The sequence below is a fragment of the Bos taurus genome, chromosome 23 (genome assembly GCF_002263795.3).
Source record: "Bos taurus isolate L1 Dominette 01449 registration number 42190680 breed Hereford chromosome 23, ARS-UCD2.0, whole genome shotgun sequence".
In the NCBI taxonomy this organism is placed as follows: domain Eukaryota; kingdom Metazoa; phylum Chordata; class Mammalia; order Artiodactyla; family Bovidae; genus Bos; species Bos taurus.
The window spans coordinates 15,665,627-15,687,985 of NC_037350.1; the positions used below are offsets into that span (position 1 = coordinate 15,665,627).

The window sequence follows — 22,359 nt, forward strand, 5'->3', positions numbered from 1 at the left end:
ATGCAATCTCTGCATCAAACGCAGCCCTTACGGTGTCTGTCCCAAGTTCCCCATCTAGGAGGGACTGAGAAATGGTTAGTAACAGAATCACAGGGCTAATTTAAGGACTGGCAAATAAGACTGGTTAGGGATAAAATAATCTGAAGAGCATGGTGATGGATCACTTCACAACAGTCAAGCAGAGGTAATACTAAAGTAGACTGGCCATAAAACGCCAAGGTTCAAACCCTATCCCCACCTCACCCTACCTTATAAACTAAAAGATTAAATCCATCCTTTAGTTATTACCTGATTTAAAAAAAACAATGTATAATCTGTACTGCAAGATTATCAACTACCAAACAAGTAGCTGTAGAAATGTCTGAATATAACCTTGGGCAAGTCATTTAATCTCAAGGACCTTGTATTTCATCACATGTAAAGTGGGAACAGTAGGATGCCACCCTCATAGGACTACTGGAACGAGTAAATGAGTTACAGTCTGCAGAGAGCTTACAACAGTGTCTGACACAAAAGCACTATACATGGGGAGCTACTGAGTTTACGAAGAAATAAGGTCATCTTGATTTTCGAGTATAAATATCTGCTTACTGTAGTATCAAGAATGGGGCAAGAGAGAACAAGCACAAATACTGTATTTTCGTTCTGCATTTGTTCTGTATTCTGGATAGAATACAGACTGTCCTGTTAGAGAAAATAATTACATGCTGGAAAATATTACCTACAAAGGTTGCCACATTACCCCTGAAGATTTACACAAAGAGGATAAATTTTTATCTACCTGGGATGATTTAAGTGGGATATTGACTGAAGTTGCAGGATAAACTAGAGGTCCTTTCAAGGTCTCTTCCCATCCAAAGAATCTACGATTAACCAGAAAAACATTTAATTATATACAACCTACTGGTTGAATAAATAAACTTAAAAGTTTTCGGCTTAGCAAATAAGATTGTAGCCAAAATAAACTGAGTAGAATTCTGCTTGATGAAAAAATGGAAATAAAACTTAAATTTATCACTGAATTCCTTACTGACAAATAGTATTATTTGTACTAAAAGAGAAATATCAACTGAGAAATAACCATTTACGGTGAGAAGCGGAGATTTAACACACCACAGTAGCATATAGAAACAACAGCTACAGCCCAAATGGACTTTCCTTAGTTTATACTTTCTTCTTTATCACTACCAAGTCTAAAGTAATTTATATTAAGGTATCAAGTACAAAACAATCATAATATAAAAATGGCAATACCACACACAGAATACAACCTACTAGCACTGCCAAACACATCTCGAAAGGCCGGGAACACACACACACACACACGTTTCATAGAAACAGGTGCCTCACGTCAAAGTTACTCTTCAGTTTGAAAGTTAACATTTCAGACTAATCCTCTTGAAACTTAGCAGGAAGAATAGTCATTTTAAAAAGTCCTGTCAAACTGCTAAACCAATCTAGTCGCCTTGAACACCTGCTCCACAGAATCTGGAATCCATGAACAGAGCAGCTGAACTCAGAAACTTAATTTAATATTCTACATTACTCACCTACATTAATGACCAATGTTTCTGATGTCCACTAATCAAAATCTAATCTTTGCTAACTATCACAGATGCCATAAAGGTGATATTTGCTACTTATACAAATACCCAGAAAATAGTGGCAATCCAAAATTTACACAACTTTGAAGAAAAAGCATCTTTGTGTTTCTGAACGTACACCAATGAAATAACCTCATATAAGAGTCTCAAGAACAGTTTGTGGTTTTTTCTTAAGTAAATTATATGCTATCCTTTGGTACTATCAAATGCAAAGTAATAATCGTTCATATTCTTAGCTAAATGTAAAAGCTTCAGGATTAAAAATCATCAAAACAAAATACTTGGTTAAGAATAACCTAAATTTTGTCCCAAATTTATCTTCCTTTAAATTCCCCAGAGTGTCTTAAATATCAAAAACTTATTCTAGAAAAACATTAATTTTTTTATTCACAACTACAAAACAGGAGAGGCAGTGGAGCTGTCCAAGGCTCCAGCATGCATTATCTTACAGGTTATGATAAAATTACTCATAAACCTATTATTTAACTGAAAGATAAATCCCACTGTAAAAGTCTCTACTATTCTAAATCTCCCTTTCTTTATTCCATTTTTGTCAAATGGGTGAGTTCTCTTCTACAGTATGAAAAGTCACACACAAAGCTAAAGGCAGCTAAAACCCTCAGCACCCTGATTTAAATCTCTTACCCTGCAAACTTCCCTGGTTGGCTATTTGCCTTTCTCTGAAATGATTTAAATATTCTCCAGCCATCAAAAACAAGTAGGCAGAAATCTGGTTGATTAAACAAAACAAAAAGATTTTCATCTTTATCTCAACAACAGGGTGCTCGACACTGAAAATAAAAATGCTGCTGAGAAAGCACTGCCTAGCGCTTGTCAGGTATCACACTGCTCCAGCACAACACGGTCACACCATACAGGCACAACCACACTGGAAATACAACCCAGTTTCCTATGATCATAACACCAGTAAAAGGCAGAGCTTCTCAGCACCCAGGTGACACTTCATCATTCATACGAGAACAAAATCAAAATGGGTCTCATCTTTTCAAAGTGGACATGAAAAGTCGATTTAAAAAACCATGAAAGGTGGAAGCAGATTCAAGATTCCTTGAAGAGAGAAAGAGGTTTCTGGAATTTCCTACTTTCATGGACAAAAGGACTCACACTTTCAATACACTAACAGTTCTCTTCTCAACAAAGAATTCCTTTCCTGCACCCCCACCTCCACTGTTACTTTTTAGTTTTTGCCCCTATCTCTAGGTCTCTTTTCACTCACCATGGCTCCTCCTCTTCTGCACCAAAGGCTCCCTACTCTTGATCCTTCACTACAGCGTCTGTGCCCTGACCCATGCAGACCTTCTGGAGCATCTCCCCCAACTGCACACTTGATCCCCACCCCTGTGCAGTCTCCCCCAGGTTGAAATCCATCAGGCTTCCCCAAGCTTCCCTTAACCCTGTTCTCTTCTCTCACTCCCCATCTCATCCTTTAAATCCTGGGGTCCATCTCTTCCTTGTTTCTCTCACCCTTTGCTTTCAGCCTTGTCTCTTTACCTCAGTCTGGACCTTGGATCTGGCTGAACCTCGGCGATTAACACAATTCCCCAGTTACCCTGTTCCAGACCGCCATCACTTCTCACACCCTCACTCTCTTCTTTTAGGTTTTCTGGCCCCCGAATTGTCCTACAAACGCCCCATCTCTCATGTCCATTGCTTTTCACCCTTCCAAATCGGCCGCACTTATTCCTAACTCCACCTGGTTACTAGTCCAGTGTTTAATTCCCCTCTTCCTCACTTTCAAGAATTCACACCCACTGCCCATCCACTAACCCATACCTTTCTCAGAACCTCGCAGTTTCCACCCATCGCCGGTCCTAGTCGTTCAGCTCATCTCGCTCTGCACTAGTTCACACCCTTGTCACGTCTGGCTCTTAATCACTCTCTCTCCTCTACTCCCAACTACTCCCCCAGCTCTGCCCCTCCTTGCCTTCCACTTCCAACTCTTATCCCTGTAACCCTCGCCCCACTACCATCCCCTACCAAGCTTTCCCCTCCAGAGCCCAGCTCGCACACCTAACCCGGGGAGCCCTCTTCCCGGGCTCGGTCCTCCTAACCTCATTCCCGGCCCGGATTCCTTATCACCCAGCCTGGGCTTTGCCTCCTTCCCACCTCCTTGGCTGGCTTTTCCTCACTCCTTCTCTCCCTGCCTTCTACCCCTTTCTCCCCTTAATCCTCTTCATCTCATTCTCAGATTCGTTCCCCCGAAACGCCCCCAAGCCTGCCCTCCCTTCTCCCCTCTAGGCTTTTACCCCAAACCCAGCGGTCGCCCACCCCGCCAAAATAAAGGGCCGGCGCGACAGGACAGCCGGCTCTCGGCTCCCGCGGGCCCCCGCCCCGGGCGCCCCCAGCCCGCCGGCGCCGCGGTCCCGCCCCCTGCCGCCACTCCTCCCGCCCGCTAGCCGCGCGCCGCCTTTGTCGCCCCTCACCCGGTGTGTGAGGATTTTGCTTCTTTAAAGGGGAGGGCCAGCGTGCCGGAGACTCCTGTCCCCGCCTCCGAGTCTCCGAATGGGATCCCTGGCCGTCGCGTCCTCCCCGGTTCCCGTCCCCCCACCCCCTGGAGCTACCCGCTTTGCGGCCGCCCCACCTCCTCCGCCCCCTCCCCCGACCCCCCTCTATTTACCGCCATCATCAGCACGCGCGAGCTGTCACCAGGGCGCGAGACAACCGAACGCGGCCCCGCCCCCTTCCCGCCCATTGGCCCACCCGCCGGAGCCCCGCCCCCGGGCCCCGCATTGCGCCAACGGCGCAGCCCAGGGCCCCGACCCGGCACAGACACCCTCTCCCGGGGTTAGCGCGGCGGCCGCCAAGTTTAGGGTTAGCCACCGACGCGCGGCCGACTTGAGCCTGGCGTAAGGGGCGGTGGCGTAGAGGGGCGTTGTGAATCGCGGGTCGAAGTTTGGTTGAAGCACAGGAGGGTAAATAAGGAGGTTTCCAGACAAAGAGACTCTTAAAGGTACAGAGTCTTACGGCCGTCCCTCCTCCTTAAAGGACTAGAGATTCACAAGAGCCCATCTCCGCCCCCTGCTCCGCAGCCCTTCAGCCTGCGGAACTGTAAAGGAATCTTGCGGTAGCTTCCGCACTCCTTTTGAATGGATTGTCTTTAACATCTCTTCCCACTGCCAAGCGGGAAAGCCTTCCTCATTATACCGTCTAGGTTTTTGCTTTGTTCTGTTAAAAATAAGACTATCAGTTTTCACGGTGTCCGAAAGATCCTGAGTCAGCTTTTGAAGAAGTTACTATTGGTTCCCAGGCGATTGAGCATGTGTCTGACTTTTGCCACTGATGACCCAGTCAGGATTCCGCCTTTTTATGGAAATTCCCCTAAGGAAGTGGTTCGCTCCTGCTGTAAACTGAAGAAGTTCAGCAGAAGGTGGGGGTGCAGACCTCAGGGAAACAGAACTGCGGCTATTTACAAATCTTCTCAGCCTCAGAAAAAGTTTCCTTCCCGAGTAGCCTCTTGGGTGCATTGTCCTGACATAGTTTGGGCGGGGGCGGGGCGGGGGGGAGTTCCTCCAAATAAGACCAACATTGTTACATCACCCAACTGCAAGGCTGAAACAGGTAAAGGCTTACGTTTACATACAAGCGCAAGGAAAAGAAACATTCCTTACTACCTACACTGGCTCAAAGCTACACACTTGTAAATATGAAATAGAGAAGCAACAGAAACCAAAGAACAACAAACAAAATAAGAAGGGGGAAGGGCATGTGCATGTGTAAGCATCAATCTACAACGCCTGGAGTCAACCCGGTGAAACATCCAAAGGTAACTAACTTAAACACTTTAAAAACTTCTGATGAAGCGATAAAACCTAGTGATTGAGTAATTGATTTGATGAGGATCTGCCATGTGGTTCAAGAGCTGTGTTCCTGTTCAGTGTGTGACCCTTGGCCATCCCATGGACCAGCCCTCCATGGGATTTTTCAGGCAAGAATACTGGAATGGGTTGCCATTTCCTCCTCCAGGGGATCTTCTTCACCCAGGGATCAAACCTCCATCTCCTGCACCTAGTCACCTGGGAAGCCCGCAAGTTAAGACCTAAAATTTAGCACTCCCTTTGCTAACACCTTTAACATAATTTTAAGGAATTCATATCTTACATTTTAACTCCTAGATTGTCTATTTTCTCCTCCTGCTCCCCAAACCCTCAAGAAAATTTCTGGAGAATAAAGATCGTATTTTATTCAATGTTCCTGACACATTTATAGGTGCTTTTTTGAGTGAAGGATTTTGGAGTCACTTAAAACTTCTGAAGGAAGGGGTGGCTTGCAAAAAAGCAATTCTCAGTACTGTAAGTATCAGACCAGTGGTTCTCAAAGTGTGGCCTGTGGAGCCCTGGTGACCGAAAGACTTTCAGGAGGATCCCTGAAATCAAAACTGTTTTCAGAGTAGTAAGATACTACTTGCCTTTGTCACTGTGATGACATTGGCGCTAATGATACAAAAGTAACAAAGGGTAAAACTGCTGCTTCCATAACACGAATCGAGGAAATGGCACTAAATTGTACTAGCAGTCAATGCAGTCTTCAGTGCCATCCAGTCACAGGAAAAAAGAATTATACCTGTGTCACTTTAAGGAAGTGTTTGATGAAACACTAAAATAAAAACTTTGTTTTATATAAGAACATATTTTTCCAATAATACTGTTCTATGTGATTAAGTAGAGAGAGACATAAAGCACTTTGGTGCCTTATAAAGTTTCTCTTAAGGAAAACCACTCGTTCAATTTCTCTGAATTTTGAGCTGAATTGGCAATTCATGCAATACCATTTTCATTTGGAAGAATAGCTAACAGTCATTCAGCCTTGGGTATCTGACAGATATTTCCTCAGAAATAAACAAATTGAGCCTGACAGCATTTGTTAGTAATGATCAAACTCAAGCTCTCAAGCAAAACTTAGGATTTTTGAAAATATATCCACCACTCTGAGCATAATAGCTTCCCAAGACTTTTCTGTTGAGATTGATGGTGATATTAACAAATATGATTTTTTGATATTGTATAATGAAATGTGTCAACATTTAAAAGATCTGCAGTATTTTCCAATGACCAATGCATGCTACAAAATCAGGTATGGTTAAAAGAGCCCTTCACAGTGCAAAATAAACTAATCAATGTTAATATAACAGAGTACAGAAAGCTCACTGATAGAATTTGAGATTCCACATTGCAACTAACCTTTAGCAGAGTTGTGATGGAGTATCAGAGAACAGCTCCAATTATTGGGAGACAGTATCACTGTGGTGGTGGTGGTTTAGTCGCTCAGTCATAGGTCTGACTCTTTGCGACCCCATGGACTGTAGCCCTCCAGGTCCGTCTGTCCATGAGATTTCTCAGGCAAAAATACTGGAGCAGGTTGCCATTTCCTTCTCCAGGGAATCTTTCTGACCCATGGTTTGAACCTGCAGCTCCTGCGTCTACCGCTTGGCAGGTGGACTCTCTACCCCTGAGCCACCTGGGAAGCCCCAGAATGTGTGAGGTTGGATTTCTTCACATTCTTCAACTGAATAACAAATTTCAACAGACTGACTAAAAAAGCAGACACTAGGATCCATTGTCTTCGACTATGCCAGACATTCAAGAGATTTGCAAAAATATAAAACAATGCCATTCTTCTAAATTTTTTTGGAAAAAAGTTACTTTTCATTGAAACATTTTATGTTAACATGTGATGGGTTTATTATTACCTTTAATTGAATTAATACTTTTTCATTATAAATAAGTTTTAATTAATCATTTTTTCATTATAATAAGTTGTAATTAAATATCAATTATACAACCCACACTAAGGCTCTTCGGGGTACTCAGTTAATTTTTAAGAGCATCAAGGAATCCTAATACCAATAAGTTTGAGAATTGTGCATCAGATGGAAGCAGAAAGAATAAAAAGGCTATTTTACTTTAGATAATTAAAATAGGAAAAGCTTATGTAGGATAGCTAACAAAAAGGTTTTATTATAGCTTCAGAGTTAACAGCTTAGGTGGTTCATCAATGAGGAATGGAAAACACAATCAGGAACACTGAACTTAGCCACCACTGGCTGCAAGTAAAGCCACCACATACAAGCGTATCAAAAACAGTTCAGCAGCAGGCACAACTAAGACGCGGGAACTGAGGAGAAAAGGGATGGATGTACTGCATAAAGAAGATACAGTAATTTCTACCCCCCGCCTTTTTGTTGTTGTTGTTAGTTCAGCTCCTTTTCCTTTAGGCTATAGGAGAACAAGTAAACATCTCAACCCTATGAGTGAATATTACAGTCCCTGCAACTATGCTCACTGGTCTGGTTACAAAAATACACCTGCACGACAGACACTTTCTCTGGACCCTCTCCCCACATTGCTCGCTCTCTATTACAACTATTTCCTGTGCACTGGAGCAGAATTTTAATCTGCTACCAAAGAGTAATGACCCCGTAGCTTCCCGTCTTCAACATGCTAACCATACACTGTACCTTTGGTGCCATTAAAAAGATGCAAGAGCAGAGGCAGCATCACTTGCCTACAAGGCACTCTCATACCTCTTCTCCTTGAGCCTCTCAACAAGCCTATGAAACACAAAGGGCATCATCACTCCCACTACACAGATGAGACCCAGAAAGGCCAACGTGACTGAAGCTACCTGGCAGGGTAGGGACAGTATTGTGGCAAGCACGCAGCCATCTGTCTCCTAAGCCGTGTTCTGCCCTTTAGGAGGCTGCCTCAGAACATCTGTCCTGTCACCTCCACATCCCTAGCCGTGCCTTTCCCACATGACAGAAGATCTTCAATACTGAATTCTGCCTTTGTACAACCTAGAATATACAAACACGGGCCCTGAATTCTTTTTTAAAGCCTCCAAAGAAAACTCAGTCTGTGCCATCTGACGCAGCAGGGCTGTAGTGGTAAATAAAACAGAGACCACAAGAGAATTAGGGATCTTTGCCCTCAGAGTTCCAAGAATCTTTTCAACTCACTAATTTCATTTCAGAGGCGACGAACTATTTCTCGCCTCATCGATCACACCATCCTGAAAAATGAAAATACATTCATGAAGCCAGATGCCATTACAACAGGGTAATCTTCAGACCCCATGGGCTGAGTCACATGAAGAGTAACTCCTGGGCCACAAAGTGGGCTATAAAGATGCTCCTGACATAATTCCTCCTACTCATTTCTAAGAGGTTGTGTGTACATAGGGAAAAGAGGAGAAGCAGGAACCTACAAGAGAGAAAAGAGCAGGGACACAGTGCAGCTTCCCAGAACCTGACTGAAAGGCCGAAAGGACTATAAAAAATGAAGGAGGGATAACCGTGGAGGGGATGGACCTGAGATGAAGGTCCGAAAGGCAGGGGAAGGTCTCGTGTGTGGTAAGTCACCTGGATGTATCTCACACCTGCTTTATCTTCACCTTCCTGTTCTTTCCTTTCAGGATGCTCTCCTTTTAGAGATTCTTTTTTTTTTTGGATCACAGATCTTTGAGATACTTTAATGAACCCTATAAATCCTATTCCCAGAGAACTGCAATTATCCACAAAGCTGTGTCCACTTTCGAGGCATCTGAGGCTTCCTGAGGCTCCCTCAGGGGTTGAGAACCTGCAGTAGGGTTAGAACCATAGTCTGATCATACTCCAGCACCAACTAGTGATCAATTCCCTCATTAAGCACCAGACGGTGTCCACAATCTGGGAGGGAAGGAACGGGTAGGTTTTGATTTTTGTCTCAGAGGTAGTGACAAAAGTGAAACAGGGAAGAGACTTGACCTAGATGAGGTCAAGTCAAGCCTTCATGATCGCTGGAGGGATGGTGTAAAGTTATGGGTACTGAATGACAGTCAAACTGTGTGACCTCAAGGGTCCCTTGTAACCCAAGAGACTGATCTTGGAATGCTCCACACAATGGCAGAAACGCACCTTGGGGGGAGTTTTAAGTCTTAACTTTTGACACCTAGAGGACACACTTAAGTGGGAATTTCTAACCACTCCCCTCACCTTTGGAGGCACAGGTGACCCACTCCAGTACTCTTGCCTGGAAAATCCCATGCATGGAGGAGCCTGGTGGGCTGCAGTCCACGGGGTCGCTGAGAGTCGGACACGACTAAGTGACTTCACTTTCACGCATTGGAGAAGGAAATGGCAACCCACTCCAGTACTCCTGCCTGGAAAATCCCATGGATGGAGGAGCCTGGTGGGCTGCCGTCTATGGGGTCAGACACGACTGACGCAACTTAGCAGCAGTAGCAGCCCCTCACCTTCTAGGATTTGGGAAGAAAATTTCTCACTACCCCTCTCATCCTGAAACTTCAGGAATGAACACTGGATACAGTGGGCTGGGACAGACCTGGCAGTAGGGAGGAGTGATCAATCCCTGGGTATTCCTTCAGTGACGCAGTGACACTCACACACAGCGTGGGGGACATGGGATGACTTGGTCCTTCAAGACCAAAGAAAAGCAAGCAAGCAGGAAGCAGCATGGCAACAGGGGGGACAGAGAGTCAGAAGAGCACAGGAGAGACGGGGGCGAACACAGCACAGGAGCACAGGGCAGGAACCATCAAGGGATACAAGCAGCGGACGACACACAGGAGAACACAGCATTTCCCCAAATTCTAACATCCGCCTTCCTCCTCCAGAGTCTGCCTCTTGTAAGCATCAGCTGTAGTATAACTTACTAGTTCCCTTTAAGAAGACTCTTTCTAAAAAACTTATTTATCCTCATCATATAAGGCAAAAGTGCCAGTTATATTTCTAATATATATTAGAATAAGGCATAAGTATTAAAATAAAAATCCCACAGTCCACTTAAAATCACCTGGCCCCACAGAGGTCCAGGTGCTACTCTTTGACACATGCTGGGAGCCATGAGTCCTGAGTCTGAAGTTTTGGTCCTGACTCCAGCCTCACCTCTCGGCATGACCCCCCATCTTATAGTGAAGGAGAACCAGGTAAATCTCAATGCTGTCCTGCATGGCTCCAACAGGTCAGCGGATTTCTCTGTGACTGGCAAAGGTACCCACCAAGGTGACGTGTTAGCAGGATCCTAGAAGCATCCTGGTTTCTGCTCTTTTGGGGTTAGATACAGATGGTGACGGGGTAAGGCATCTGGGAAAAAAGGAGGGAGGGACAAGAAGGCAGTCTGGTGTGGGAGGAATGTCAGACTTGAACCCAAAATACTGCATGCCCACTTTCTAGCTGAGGGTAAGTTTTTTTTAATTTTAAAATGAGGCTAACCACGCCCCCTTTCCCTTATTCAAAAGCTTCTCAACTTTCACTCAACCTCATCTCTCAAAAATTATATGCCAACAATACTAAACTAACTCTTGAAAGTCCCATTCAGACGTACATACAGAGGGTGGATGACATTTGGCCTTTCCCACTAGTTATCAGTTCAGTTTTGGCAACTTTGCTGGTGGAGTCAAATTAAGAGATGTATTGCATTACTTGCCTTTTTTTTAGTAATAAGCTTTCTTTAACTGACACAAAGGACAAAGATGGACAAAAGTACGTGAGGTGGCAACTCTTACAGATTGATCTGGTGTTCACTGGACTTAAATCTGGTCAAATGTATGCTCAAAATAAGGGAAAAGAACAAAAGCCAAGACTTTCGGGAAATTTATAAGCCAAGACTGTATCTAAAAGACACAGTTAGGGAGTTAGTAATAGGAATCCCTCCTTATAAGCATAAATCTAGAGTCATATTTACCACGTTCGATTTCTGTTTATTTTCAGGAACACATTATGCTCAAAATGCTATCTCATCTCATAAAAGATTTAAAGCAGTCTACAGCAAAATACAAACAGGTAAGTCTGGACAAAGCCAAAATAAATCAGAAGGCCAAAAACATTTTAAAAAATCTATGTATTTTATTATGTATAAATTAATATCTAAAACACATCTCCATTTTAAAATGTAAAAAAAAAAAAAAAAAAACGAAGAAACAAACGAAGCCAGGGGAAGGTGAGAACAAAAAACACGGATGACAGATTCTACAGTCAGAAAGTCGAACTGAGCTTCCTACAGCCAAAGTTAAAAGGGAAACGTGACCACTAGCTGATTCTTGTCACAGAGGCTTAGATCTGAGCACTGAGATCTGAAAACGGTTTCTCTTTCTGGGTTTTTGATGAGAGACAGATCCTAGGACAACCCACAGTACATACATGAACTCGCTTCCTAAGACCAGCTCTGACTGTGACCTCAGGGTTAGCTGGACTGAGCATCTCTGCAGCAGGAGGGCGGTGGGCAGGTGACGGAGGTCAAATGAGCAGCTTGGAGGCTCCCATGAGATGAGGAGTAAGAGCTCAGGACACCATGAAGCGCAGTGTGAGCCCCAGGTCAACTGTTTAACCCTGAGCTCTGGGCACACGAGAAGTGGAGAGGTCTTGATGCTGAGACTGACTCAAGGGGTGCAGAAGTGACGTCCCCATGTGAATAATCCAGCTAAAATGGCTCTGACATCAGCCCCATCCCAGTCCAACTCAGAAACAAATGGCTTACTTACAGGGGTGCTCTTTGCAAAACAGCAAGAACAGTCTTGGGCACGTCCATTGAGCTCCCTGGAGCAGAGGCTACTAACTGGGCCCCCACATCCATTTTCTCCTTCACCTTTCAGTCACAGAACCCCCGGCATTTTAACTGGGCACATGACCACCCAAATAAGAGGCTCTCTGTCCCAGAGCTCCTCTCAGCCAGGGGTAGCCAGAGTGACTGGAGCAACTCCAGGTCATGGCCTTTATAAAAGAAAACTGTTCTCTCTCTCTTACCCCAGGGGAACTGGACATGTAGCTGATGATGCTCTAAGTCGCCCAAGGACAACACCCCAGGGGTGGCTGGACAACAAGCTCAAAGGAAACCAAGTTCCTGATGACCTTGTGGCGTTAAGACTGCCCTGGGCTATCTGATTACCTCTGTACTATTAGAGAAGAGAAAAATAAACTTCTAAGAGCCTCTGTACTTTAGGTTCTCCTTATAGCCACTCAGCCTGTGCTTTAGTATCATTCCCTACAGAATGGAAAGATGGCCAGAGGGGAGACTTCAAAGGACTCAGGCAACACCCTAGAAAACTGAACTCACGATTTACCTCAGCAAACAGATCAGAAAATGACAGCCATCAAATAAGCTTGGCCTCCTGCTTCTTCCCCAGGAAAGGCCCAGCCACATTCTCTGAGCGAAGCGCAAACGCAACACACAGCCTGTCCACTGTGCGCCTGGACCAAATCCTCAGGAGCTGCTAACACAGACTGCCTTCCCACCGACACTCAGCAGGGACACCCCCATCCGACCGTCTCCCCTAAAGCAGGGGAGCTCCAGACGTCTCCGCCCTGGATAATCACTGTTCCTGAGGACAGGCCAAGCCCAGCAAGACGGGGGCTGAAACAGCTGTGGTGGGGGAGGCGCAGGAGGGACTGTGTGTGAGGCTCAGTGGAGGGGAGTCCAGCGCCCCAGAACAAAGCCACAGCTGGGAACTAGACAGGGAAGGACACCTTCCCGTCTGCCCAGGATTTCCAGGGTCCAGAGGCCTGAGGGTGCAGGGCCTGCTCCTTCTGTGGAGTCCCGCCCCCCCCGCCCCCCAGTGACAGAGCTCAGCCCAGCAGCTGCCAGTTGCTAACGAATCCCCGCCACCGGCACCTGCTGCTGCTTGCGGATCTTGTTGAAGAGTTCCATGTACTGGACCATGGTGTCTGCTGGGCTGTAGACAGCGTCGTGTCTGTTCCCAAACACTGCGGGCGCCCCTGGGGTGTGGCTGCCTAGAAAGCTCTGCAGGAACTCCAGCAACAGGCTCCAGCAGTCGCTAGCTACCACACAGGGGCCATACTCCACCTGCGGACCAAGAGAAGGGAGATGGAGGGTGAGTGAGAGCAAGGACAGGTCGTTTGCCCTCTGCATCCATCTTCCCCAACCCGGAGACCACGACACACACCTTCCCACCCAGAGCTGCCCCGCAGGAAATATCCAGATCAAACACCAGGAATTTGAAACCCTCAGCATTGTACCCTTTAAGCTCAAACATTCTCATCTTGGGATTATCAACTCACAGCCCTATGCACAAGACCCAGAGGCATAGCTTGGTCCCTTCAAATTATTTCTGAACTTTATAGTCCCAGCTATGATGGGTGTAGATTCATGGACAGCTCGGGAAAATTCTATGAGAGAAAACGAAGAGCAGGAGAAAGAGTCTGCGAGTGTGTGTGAGTTGGGGGAATTGACAAGAGGGCAAAAAGATATATAGGCCCGTAAGTCACTTCAAGACCAACCATTACTCCCAAGGTAGATACAACCTGGGCTCTGACACTAAGAAATAATTTCCCAACTCATGTGACAGGGGCTGAAGGATACAGATCTTAGGCTTGCTCATTCTCCTCTCCCAGTTTTTCACTGGAGAGGTGGCAGGGGAAATTACTAGCAACTACAAGGAGAAATAAGTAAAGAAACTTCTGGGTGTGTTTGTGTTGCAAAGTTGAAAACGTGGAGGATAAACAGGAGTTTCCCGTGGGTCTTGGCAAATTCTCTGTGTGTTATGAATGAAAAGAGTCAGGACATCTTAGCTCGAGATCTCTGGAGTGTCGCAGTAGTCATGACCACTAACGCCCTTTTCTCCTCCTGTGCTGCTTTTGAGGACTTACCTATCCCCAGGTCTCCACATTTTAATTCCCTCCTTAAATGCTAATCCTGCAGGAGGTATCACAGTCCCCAAAGTCAGCAGTGCTCTCTACCCTGAACTCCCAGAGCAATCTGTGCTTCCTTTATGGCATTTCTTACAGACTAACTTCAAAAACAGCTTGCGTGTTTGGGCCTGGCTCTCATTATTAAGTCATAAACGTTCAAAAGGAAGGCCCTGCAGTTTACTTATTCTTTTCTTTTTTAAAATCTCACACAGTGCTGGGACTGTGTTAGATGGCGCAGACTCTCACTGGTCCCAAAGCCAGCTACTGTCACACTCCATCTTTGTCATTTTCAATATATGTCAGATGAAATCGTCACACATACCACGAAAGAAAGTGGACAGCATGTCAAAGAGAAGGGCACGTCTTTGCTTCAAAACTTTGAATATGTAATAGTTCACCTGCCCCTCCTTGACTATCCCTCCTCTTCTCCAGCAAGCCAGCCTTCCTAAGCTTTCCTGCTGTGAATCCAGCTCCCCATTCCCATCCTGGTCTGCTAGAGCATCCCTAAGTGATTAAAGAAAGGGTAAAAAATGCAGGGCAAGGAAGCGTAGCTGCTCTGCAGACAGCAATCAGGGAGGCAGACATATCTGCCTGCATTCAGGGTCGCGGGAATCTGCAGAGCCAGGCCCTTCACCACATCTGCTCTAGTCCACCGAGGACTTACCTCCACGGAGATGCCTCGGGCACTGGGCCCCATTGTGACCGTGCCCACCTTCACTAGGAAGTCACAGTATTGGTAACGGGTGCCCCGGGTCTCGATCTTGCTGGCCTTGGCACTCTGGAAAAAGCCCTTGAGTTTCACCATGAGCACGTCAAAGTTGGTGTCGGCAACAAGGCAAGGGCCATTCTCAAAGAGGGCGAAGCAGCTCAAAGGGTACTCAGAATTGTGCATCACATACATCAGCTTCCCGGCCTGACCTGCAAGGGGTGGAGATCCTGCTCACCGACAAGACCTTCCTCAGCACATCACGGAGTAGAGGCCAAAGTGCTGAACGGGGCCAGGAGGCAATCCAGCATCGCCCCAGCAGTCCTGGAGGGCGGTGGAGGCAAGGCCCTCACCAACAGCCTTTTCCAAAGAAGACCAGCAGCCAGGCAGCATGTGGCAGAACCCACCTAATCTACAGAAAAAGGTGATGGGTACACTGGAACTTTTGACGGTCCAGATAATGGTTTAATTCACTTTTTTCCCTAGCTTTTATATTTGTTTCTGATAGTTGGGAGTAAGTTTTGCGCCCCATTATTTGTAGTCAGCCCTGCATTTCTGCGTTGTTATGCCTTTTGGTGTTTAGCGTCTATTTTCTTCTCTCTTGCTCTTTTTTCTTTTAGCCACACCATACAGGATCGGGAATTTCCCTGGCCAGGGACCAAACCTGCACCCCTGCAGCAGAAGCACAGAATCTTAATCACTGGACCACCAGGGAAGTCCCTGGTTTAACTTTAAGTTGAGTGATGGGCTCACAGATAGATGATTAAAGATGATGACTAATAACTCACACAAGATTTACATACGGTCTTCTGTATAGTTATATATTACGTAACAAGGAAAATAAAAGTAACAGCTTTTGAGCACACCACACGAAGCAGCTGCTCTCTTTTTTGCCCATCACTCCCTTCCTTGGCGTCCGCCCTCTTTGAAACAGGAAGTGGCCCCACAGAAGCAGCATGGGGGAGAATCTGAACACGAGGCTGGACGGGAGGCCAGAGCCTTGTCTTCTGTGCCCAAGTTTAGACTTCATCCTGAAGGCAATGGGAGGGGGGCTTTGGAGAATTTTAAGACATCTAGCTGACTCAGGAAGCAAGCAGTACAACCACAGCAGAAAGAACTTGGGATCTAGATCAGAAGATCCAGTTTTAAATCCCAGCTCACCGGTTCCAGTTCCTGAGAAGTGAGTTTTCCAAGTCCTTAAACTAGCCCCAACACTGTGCTAGGGCTGAAAAGGCATGTAAGTAGAGGACTTAGCCCCTGGCCTCAAGAAGCTGACAATCTCACTGATGACTGTCATTGTCCTTCCCTGATAGCTCAGTTGGTAAAGAATCCGCCTGCAATGCGGGAGACCCCTGTTCGATTCCTGGATTGGGAAGAGAAGGGATAGGCTACCCAATCCGGTATTCTTGGACTTCCCTTGTGGCCCAGCTGGTGAAGAATTTGCCTGCAATGCAGGAGACCTGGGTTCAATCCCTGGGCTGGGAAGATCACCTGGAGAAAGGAACAACTCCCCACTCCAGTATTCCAGCCTGGAGAATTCCATGAACTGTATAGTCCATGGGGTTGCAAAGAGTCGGACAGGACTGAGCGACTTTCACTCTCATTGAAGATAGGTGGAAAACTTTTTAGAAGACCATGAAACCAAAGTGTTTGCCTGATGATAGACCAGAAGTCTTTGGAGTGAAGGAAAGACTTCAGGGAAGGAAGTGGTCAAAGTGGCAAGAGTCAGCTGGAAGAACCTTCATGGAAAAAACAGGACCTGAAGTAGGGTACAAAGAGAGGGTAGGATTCAGGCAGGGATGAGAGCATGGCAATCGGGTGAGTGCAGAGACAAGTGCGGGCGGCGTGGCCTCTGCAGGCTGCCACGGCGCTGCCACTGCCTGATCTCCAGTGGCTCCGCACCAACCTCGCCACACACCCTCCCAACTGCCCGCTGCGTAGTCACACCTTTCACCTGGGAAGTCCAGTCCAAACATTTTAATCCTCCAATAAAGACATCCGAAGCTGACCTGTCATTCTGTTCTCATGCAGACTCACTTGATTACATACTTAATTCACATTACGGGAGTCTGGAAGTGTTTTTACTCTCTCGAAAAAATTCTGAAAAGCTTTTGGTCCCTGACCAGCCAGCACCCACATCACTACCTGGGAATCTGTTACAAATGTATATTCTCCACCCTACCCCACACCCACTGGGTCAGAAACTCTGTGGGGGTGGGGAGGAGAGGGGAACCCATCCATCTGTGTGGTAACAAGCCTTCCCTCTAGGTGATGCTAAAGCTAGAAGTGTGAGAACTTCTGATTTAAAGGCACAGAGCCAGTAAGCGACAGAACTGGAACTCTAATCCAGGCGTCCTGACCTCCTTCCATCCTACCCCACTGCCCACCGAGAACCTGCTGTTTCTCCAACTAGACTGTAGCTCCTTGAAAGCAAAGGTCTGATCAGGAAAACAGAGACCAAGCCAGGGAGTGTCACAGAAGTAGTATGTCATCTTATATCTGTATACTGCTGCTGCTGCTGCTAAGTCACTTCAGTCGTGTCCGACTCTGTGTGATTCCATAGATGGCAGCCCACCAGGCTCCCCATCCCTGGGATTCTCTAGGCAAGAACACTGGAGTGGGTTGCCATTTCCTTCTCCAATGCATGAAAGTGAAAAGTCAAAGTGAAGTCGCTCAGTCGTGTCCGACTCTTAGCGACCCCATGGACTGCAGCCCACCAGGCTCCTCCGTCCATGGGATTTTCCAGGCAAGAGTACTAGAGTGGGGTGCCATTGCCTTCTCCATATCTGTATACTAGTGTTCTGTTTTCCAAATGCTTTCATAACTGTTCTTTCTTTTAATTCTTATATTCTGCCTTTTGCAGGCAAAACAAACATTAACATTGCAATTGCAATGATCATGAAATTCAGTACAGCTCTTAAGCTACCATTTATTAGCTATTTATTCCACGACAACCTTGGTTCAAAGGGCTTTGTGTGTACTAACTTATTTAAGTGGAGAAGGCAATGGCACCCCACTCCAGTACTCTTGCCTGGAAAATCCCATGGACGGAGGAGCCTGGTAGGCTACAGTCCATGGGGTCGCTAAGAGTTGGACACGACTGAGAAACTTCACTTTCACTTTTCACTTTCATGCATTGGAGAAAGAAATGGCAACCCACTCCAGTGTTCTTGCCTAGAGAATCCCAGGGATGGGGGAGCCTGGTGGGCTGCCATCTATGGGGTCGCACAGAGTCGGACACGACTGAAGTGACTTAGCGTATCGTAGCGTAGCATAACTTATTTAAGTAGGAGATAAATACTGGAATTATCTTCATTTTGCAGATAACTGTACTGGGAAGGGTGCAAAAACAGAGTCCACACAGGTAAGTTTCTTTAGAGGGGGTTTAATACAGGGAACGAAGTACAAGGGTTGGTAGAACTGAAAAATCAAATGGAATGGTGAGGTCACCCAAAGATTAGTAACACAGGGAGCCGCTGCCATCCCTAGGGCTGGAAGGAAAAAGGGCAGATGTGCTGTTCTGAGAGCCAGGAACAAGGGTTGCCTAACAGGAGGTAGAACCAAGGAAGAAACACAGCCACAGCCAGAGACACAGCCCAAGGCAGAAGGACAGGAAGAGAGGCTGTCTCTCTCCTCCTCTCTCCAATTTTTGCCAGTGCCTTTCACTGGCCAAAGGGAACTCAATGGGGGCCAGGCAAATGCAGTTCACAGGAGCAGGGCAGGGAATAAATCCCTGGGGAAAGAGGCAAGTGGCCTGCACAGGAGCAGTCAGACTGCAGAATTACCTAAGGACGCAGTTAGTTGTGGCAGGCAGGACTCCGTAATCCGGGCCCATGGTTTAGGCTTATGCACTGTGCTATGGAACCATCCAAAGTCAAGTTACTGAAGAGCCAAGACTAAAAGAACCCAGGTTCCCTAACTCCTATTCAGAGATCCTCTTTACCTCCCTACCACCACCAGCCACAATGCATCTCAATTTGAAATACATTTAAAATAAAAGTTAATTCATAAATCAAGGTTATGCTAAAGTGGTAGCCAAGGCCACTGGCTAGGTATGGGAAACAGGAAGCTTTTCTACAGAAAGTTCCCCAAACTCTAAAGCTCCAACAGAATCATTTACAAAGGCTTCCATGCTTAAAAGGAGACTTTTTCAAACTTTGGAGTGCATAAAGATCACCTGTGAAACTTACTATAATGTAGACTATGACTGATTACCAGTGAGTCTGTAAGCTGGGCCAGGAACCTGCCCCTCTAACAAGCGATCCAGATGATTCTGAGGAAATTAGTGACCAACACTTTGAGAAGTGAAAAGTGCTTTAAAAGTGCAAAAAGACTACAACACAGGCCCAGACTAAGAGATGAAGGAAAAAATTAATGAATTCAGAAACACATATACCACCTAGCCAAGAGCACCACTCTCAGCAGAAGAGCAGAAAGATTCCAATGAATATGAATGTCTATTAACTCCAAACCAGGTTCCAGCCATCCCACAGGCCCATCTCTCACTGACCTTGGCTGCCCAGGGTAGAGGCAGCTGTGTGATAGGTCTCACAGTCCACACAAAATGTTCCTTGCTTCTCTGCTCCAAGCATCTCCAATTTCCGGGTGAGGAGCTCCACAGTCTGCTGGACGCTCTTGCCCTCGGCCACGGGCATCTGAGACACACTGGAAGGAAAAGGACGAAAATCATCAATGAGTCATTCACTTGCCTGCAGAATCAGCTCATCAGGGCCAGTATGTGCACAGACACCATCAACCCGAACCTTCTCATTTTAAAAAGGAAACAGAGGCCCACAGTCTCTTGAAAACTCCACTAAGAACCAGAGCAGGTCTCAGGACACATACCAGTGCTTTGGACTTCCCATCTAGAGCACCTCTGTTTATGGAGTGTGGCAAGTATGCCAACGTTCAAGAGAAGATTTTAGGTGGCACACAGAGTGTTCAGTAACACAGAGTCATACAATGAGAAAGGGATTTCTTCTGCGTTTCTTTCAGTTTTGACTACATCAAGAAGAAAGCCTCAACTTGGAATTATTATTCCAATTATTATTACTCTCTTTAACACTTTGCATGCAAGCTGTCCAGCACAGTAGCCACAAGCCACATGCGACTATTTACACTTAAACGAACAAAAAAATTAAAACCTCAACTCCTCAGCTGCAAAACCCACATTTCAAGGCTTGACAGCCACAAGTGGCCGGCAGCAGTGCTAATACAGAACATTTCCATCAAGGCAGAAAGTTTTAAGGATCCTGGGACCAAAGAGAAAGTAAGCCTCAAGTTTCTAATCCTCGGACATGAAAGGCAACAGCATGTATATGAATTTAACCAAAACAATGAAACAAACAGTCATTTCCAAGATTTCCTTCTATGGTGAGGGAAACTGGCTCCCCCTTTACAGAGTGGCAGGAAACAATCACCAAGGACCAGCTATGTGCCAGGTGGTGCCCAAAGACCTTTCAATGAACTAACTCTTTGAATCCTCACATCAGCCCCATAAGATATACAATTATCTCTTTGTTACCAATGAGGAAAGAAAAGTACACAGGGGTTGAATAACTCGCACAAGGTCACAAAGCTTGGTGTGGTGTGGCCAAGAGTCAAAGCCAGGCAAGCTGGCTCCACGTCCATGCTCTTAACTCTACCAGAATGCTTCCCCAGAAATATAGTTGTCTGTTAAAATACTTTTAAGGAAAAGAAAGAGAATTAAAAGACATTAATAAATAATAGTTCAAGTGCTACATGGCTATTTAAAAATCTTAAGTAGAATCATATGTGGCTGAATGTTGGGGGACACTGCATTACTTTATGATCAACCAAAATCAACTAAATGAAGCTATAGAGTCCTACTGCTGCTAAAACTGTCTCTCAACTCCATCAGAAAAAGTACTAACAAGTAATGATGATGATGTGCCTTATTTTGAAATATAAGAGAATCCCTAAGGTGATTGATGCTACTGGGGTCAGAAGTTCAAGAAGCCTGAAAAAGTTGAGAAGCATCCCAACAGAGAGCCCTTTCCCTGCTTGCCTTCTGCCCTGAAAGAACAGGTACTTCTAGGGTTTTATGCCTCTTTGCAGCAAACTTTTTTTGGTTGCGCCACAAGGCATGCAGGATCTAATTCCCCAATCAGGGATTGAACCTGTACCCCCTAAAGTAGAAGGTGCTTCCTGCAGTGGAAGCGTGGAGTGTTAACCACTGGACTGCCATGAAAGACCCTAGCAAACGTTTCATTCCCATTCTTCGCATCCCTCTTACACTACAGGACTTTGAAGGAGGCCCATGATGTCAACTTCAGGAAGCAAATGTGCAGTCACTGACAAATCTGCAAGACCTGGGCTACCAGAAGGAGGAGTTCCCACAGGCTCTTATTTGAGAAGCCTAGAGCCATTGCCTTCAGATAACCTGGCCTCTAAGCCCTCTCTGGGAGACATGCTCAAAATATATATTTTTTAAAGCCCTGAAATCTAGCATTTTGGAACTAAATGACTCCAAGAGAATTAAGCCCATACCTTTCCCTGTCACACTGACTTATAACATGTTAGAAATAAGTCCATAGAAACTAAACCAACCATGTAATTAAACAGAATAGGAAACAGGCCCTGAAGAGGTGATGTGCCTGGAATTCCTATCTCCTAATTCCCAACAGCTCCTTTTTTCCTCCAGACTCAAGATCTTACAAAGGCCAAACTAGAACCAGACACAGGCTGATCTAACTGCATTCAGTGGCTGTAGGCAAGGGCAGGCAAAAACCTAAAAAAGATACTATCTCCTTGTTGCCTATCCCCTACCCATCCAAGCCCTGCCTGCAGACGGGTCCGAGTTCCGACATACTACTTTCAACCCTAAAGTTCTACCCCGGGCTTCACGGTCAAGAAATTGTACCAAGAAAAAAGGAAGGAGGTACACGATCATTAACGGGTTCTTAAACCCTTTTACCTGCCGCCTTCCAGGAAGAAGGGGCGAATCTCCGAGGAAAGGGGCCTGCAGATTCTGCAGCCCTCGCGGTGGCCCCCTCACCCACACAAACCGAGGACATTTTGCTCATCTTCCGGGGGACTGCGGACCCTGGTCGGGATCCTATTCCCGGGTATATTCGAGGCTCCAGGGGCCCTCAAGTCCCCAAACCCCGCCCCACAAAGTCCTCTTTAGTCCTACCAAGTCACTCCCATGGTGTCGGGCCAGGAGGATGGAAGGATCAAACAACTGAAATGCGGTGTGCTCCAGCAGCCCACACGAGGTGAAACCACCTCACTAAAGAGAGCTCTGATGGAGGCAGGCGCTCCGGAACTTACGTAAAAACACAGCGCCCAGTCGACACGCCCACGAGGAAGGGCGTGTCTAGGTCCTTCGGTGACGTCACTGTCCGACTCCGCCCCGCCCCCCATCC

General features: G+C 46.1%; 2 protein-coding genes and 1 long non-coding RNA gene across 14 annotated transcripts in view; 1 reads left to right on the forward strand and 2 right to left on the reverse strand.

Moving 5' to 3' along the window:
- The window catches only part of USP49 (ubiquitin specific peptidase 49), a 77,047-nt gene extending 63,734 nt beyond the window's left edge, over window positions 1–13,313 (reverse strand). For 2 of the 12 annotated variants that reach the window (XM_059880564.1, XM_024983917.2), the window contains exon 1: window positions 4,243–4,300. The gene's annotated coding sequence lies outside the window, so the exon portion shown is untranslated. The other 10 variants (XM_024983918.2, XM_024983915.2, XM_059880557.1 and 7 more) reach the window with 9 other exon arrangements.
- On the forward strand, window positions 4,389–12,553 carry LOC112443775 (uncharacterized). The gene is made up of 4 exons (XR_009492540.1): window positions 4,389–4,575; window positions 5,174–5,388; window positions 11,332–11,403; window positions 12,369–12,553. It is a non-coding gene; the product is annotated as an uncharacterized lncRNA (long non-coding RNA).
- On the reverse strand, window positions 11,447–22,214 carry MED20 (mediator complex subunit 20). Its single transcript, NM_001103293.1, has 4 exons — window positions 22,128–22,214; window positions 19,482–19,636; window positions 14,930–15,183; window positions 11,447–13,420 (listed from the first exon to the last, which is right to left on the reverse strand). The coding sequence occupies exons 1-4, from the start codon at window positions 22,139–22,141 to the stop codon at window positions 13,205–13,207; spliced, it is 639 nt and encodes a 212-aa protein (NP_001096763.1). The 5' UTR covers window positions 22,142–22,214; the 3' UTR covers window positions 11,447–13,204.
- Between the last annotated feature and the right edge of the window lie 145 nt (window positions 22,215–22,359).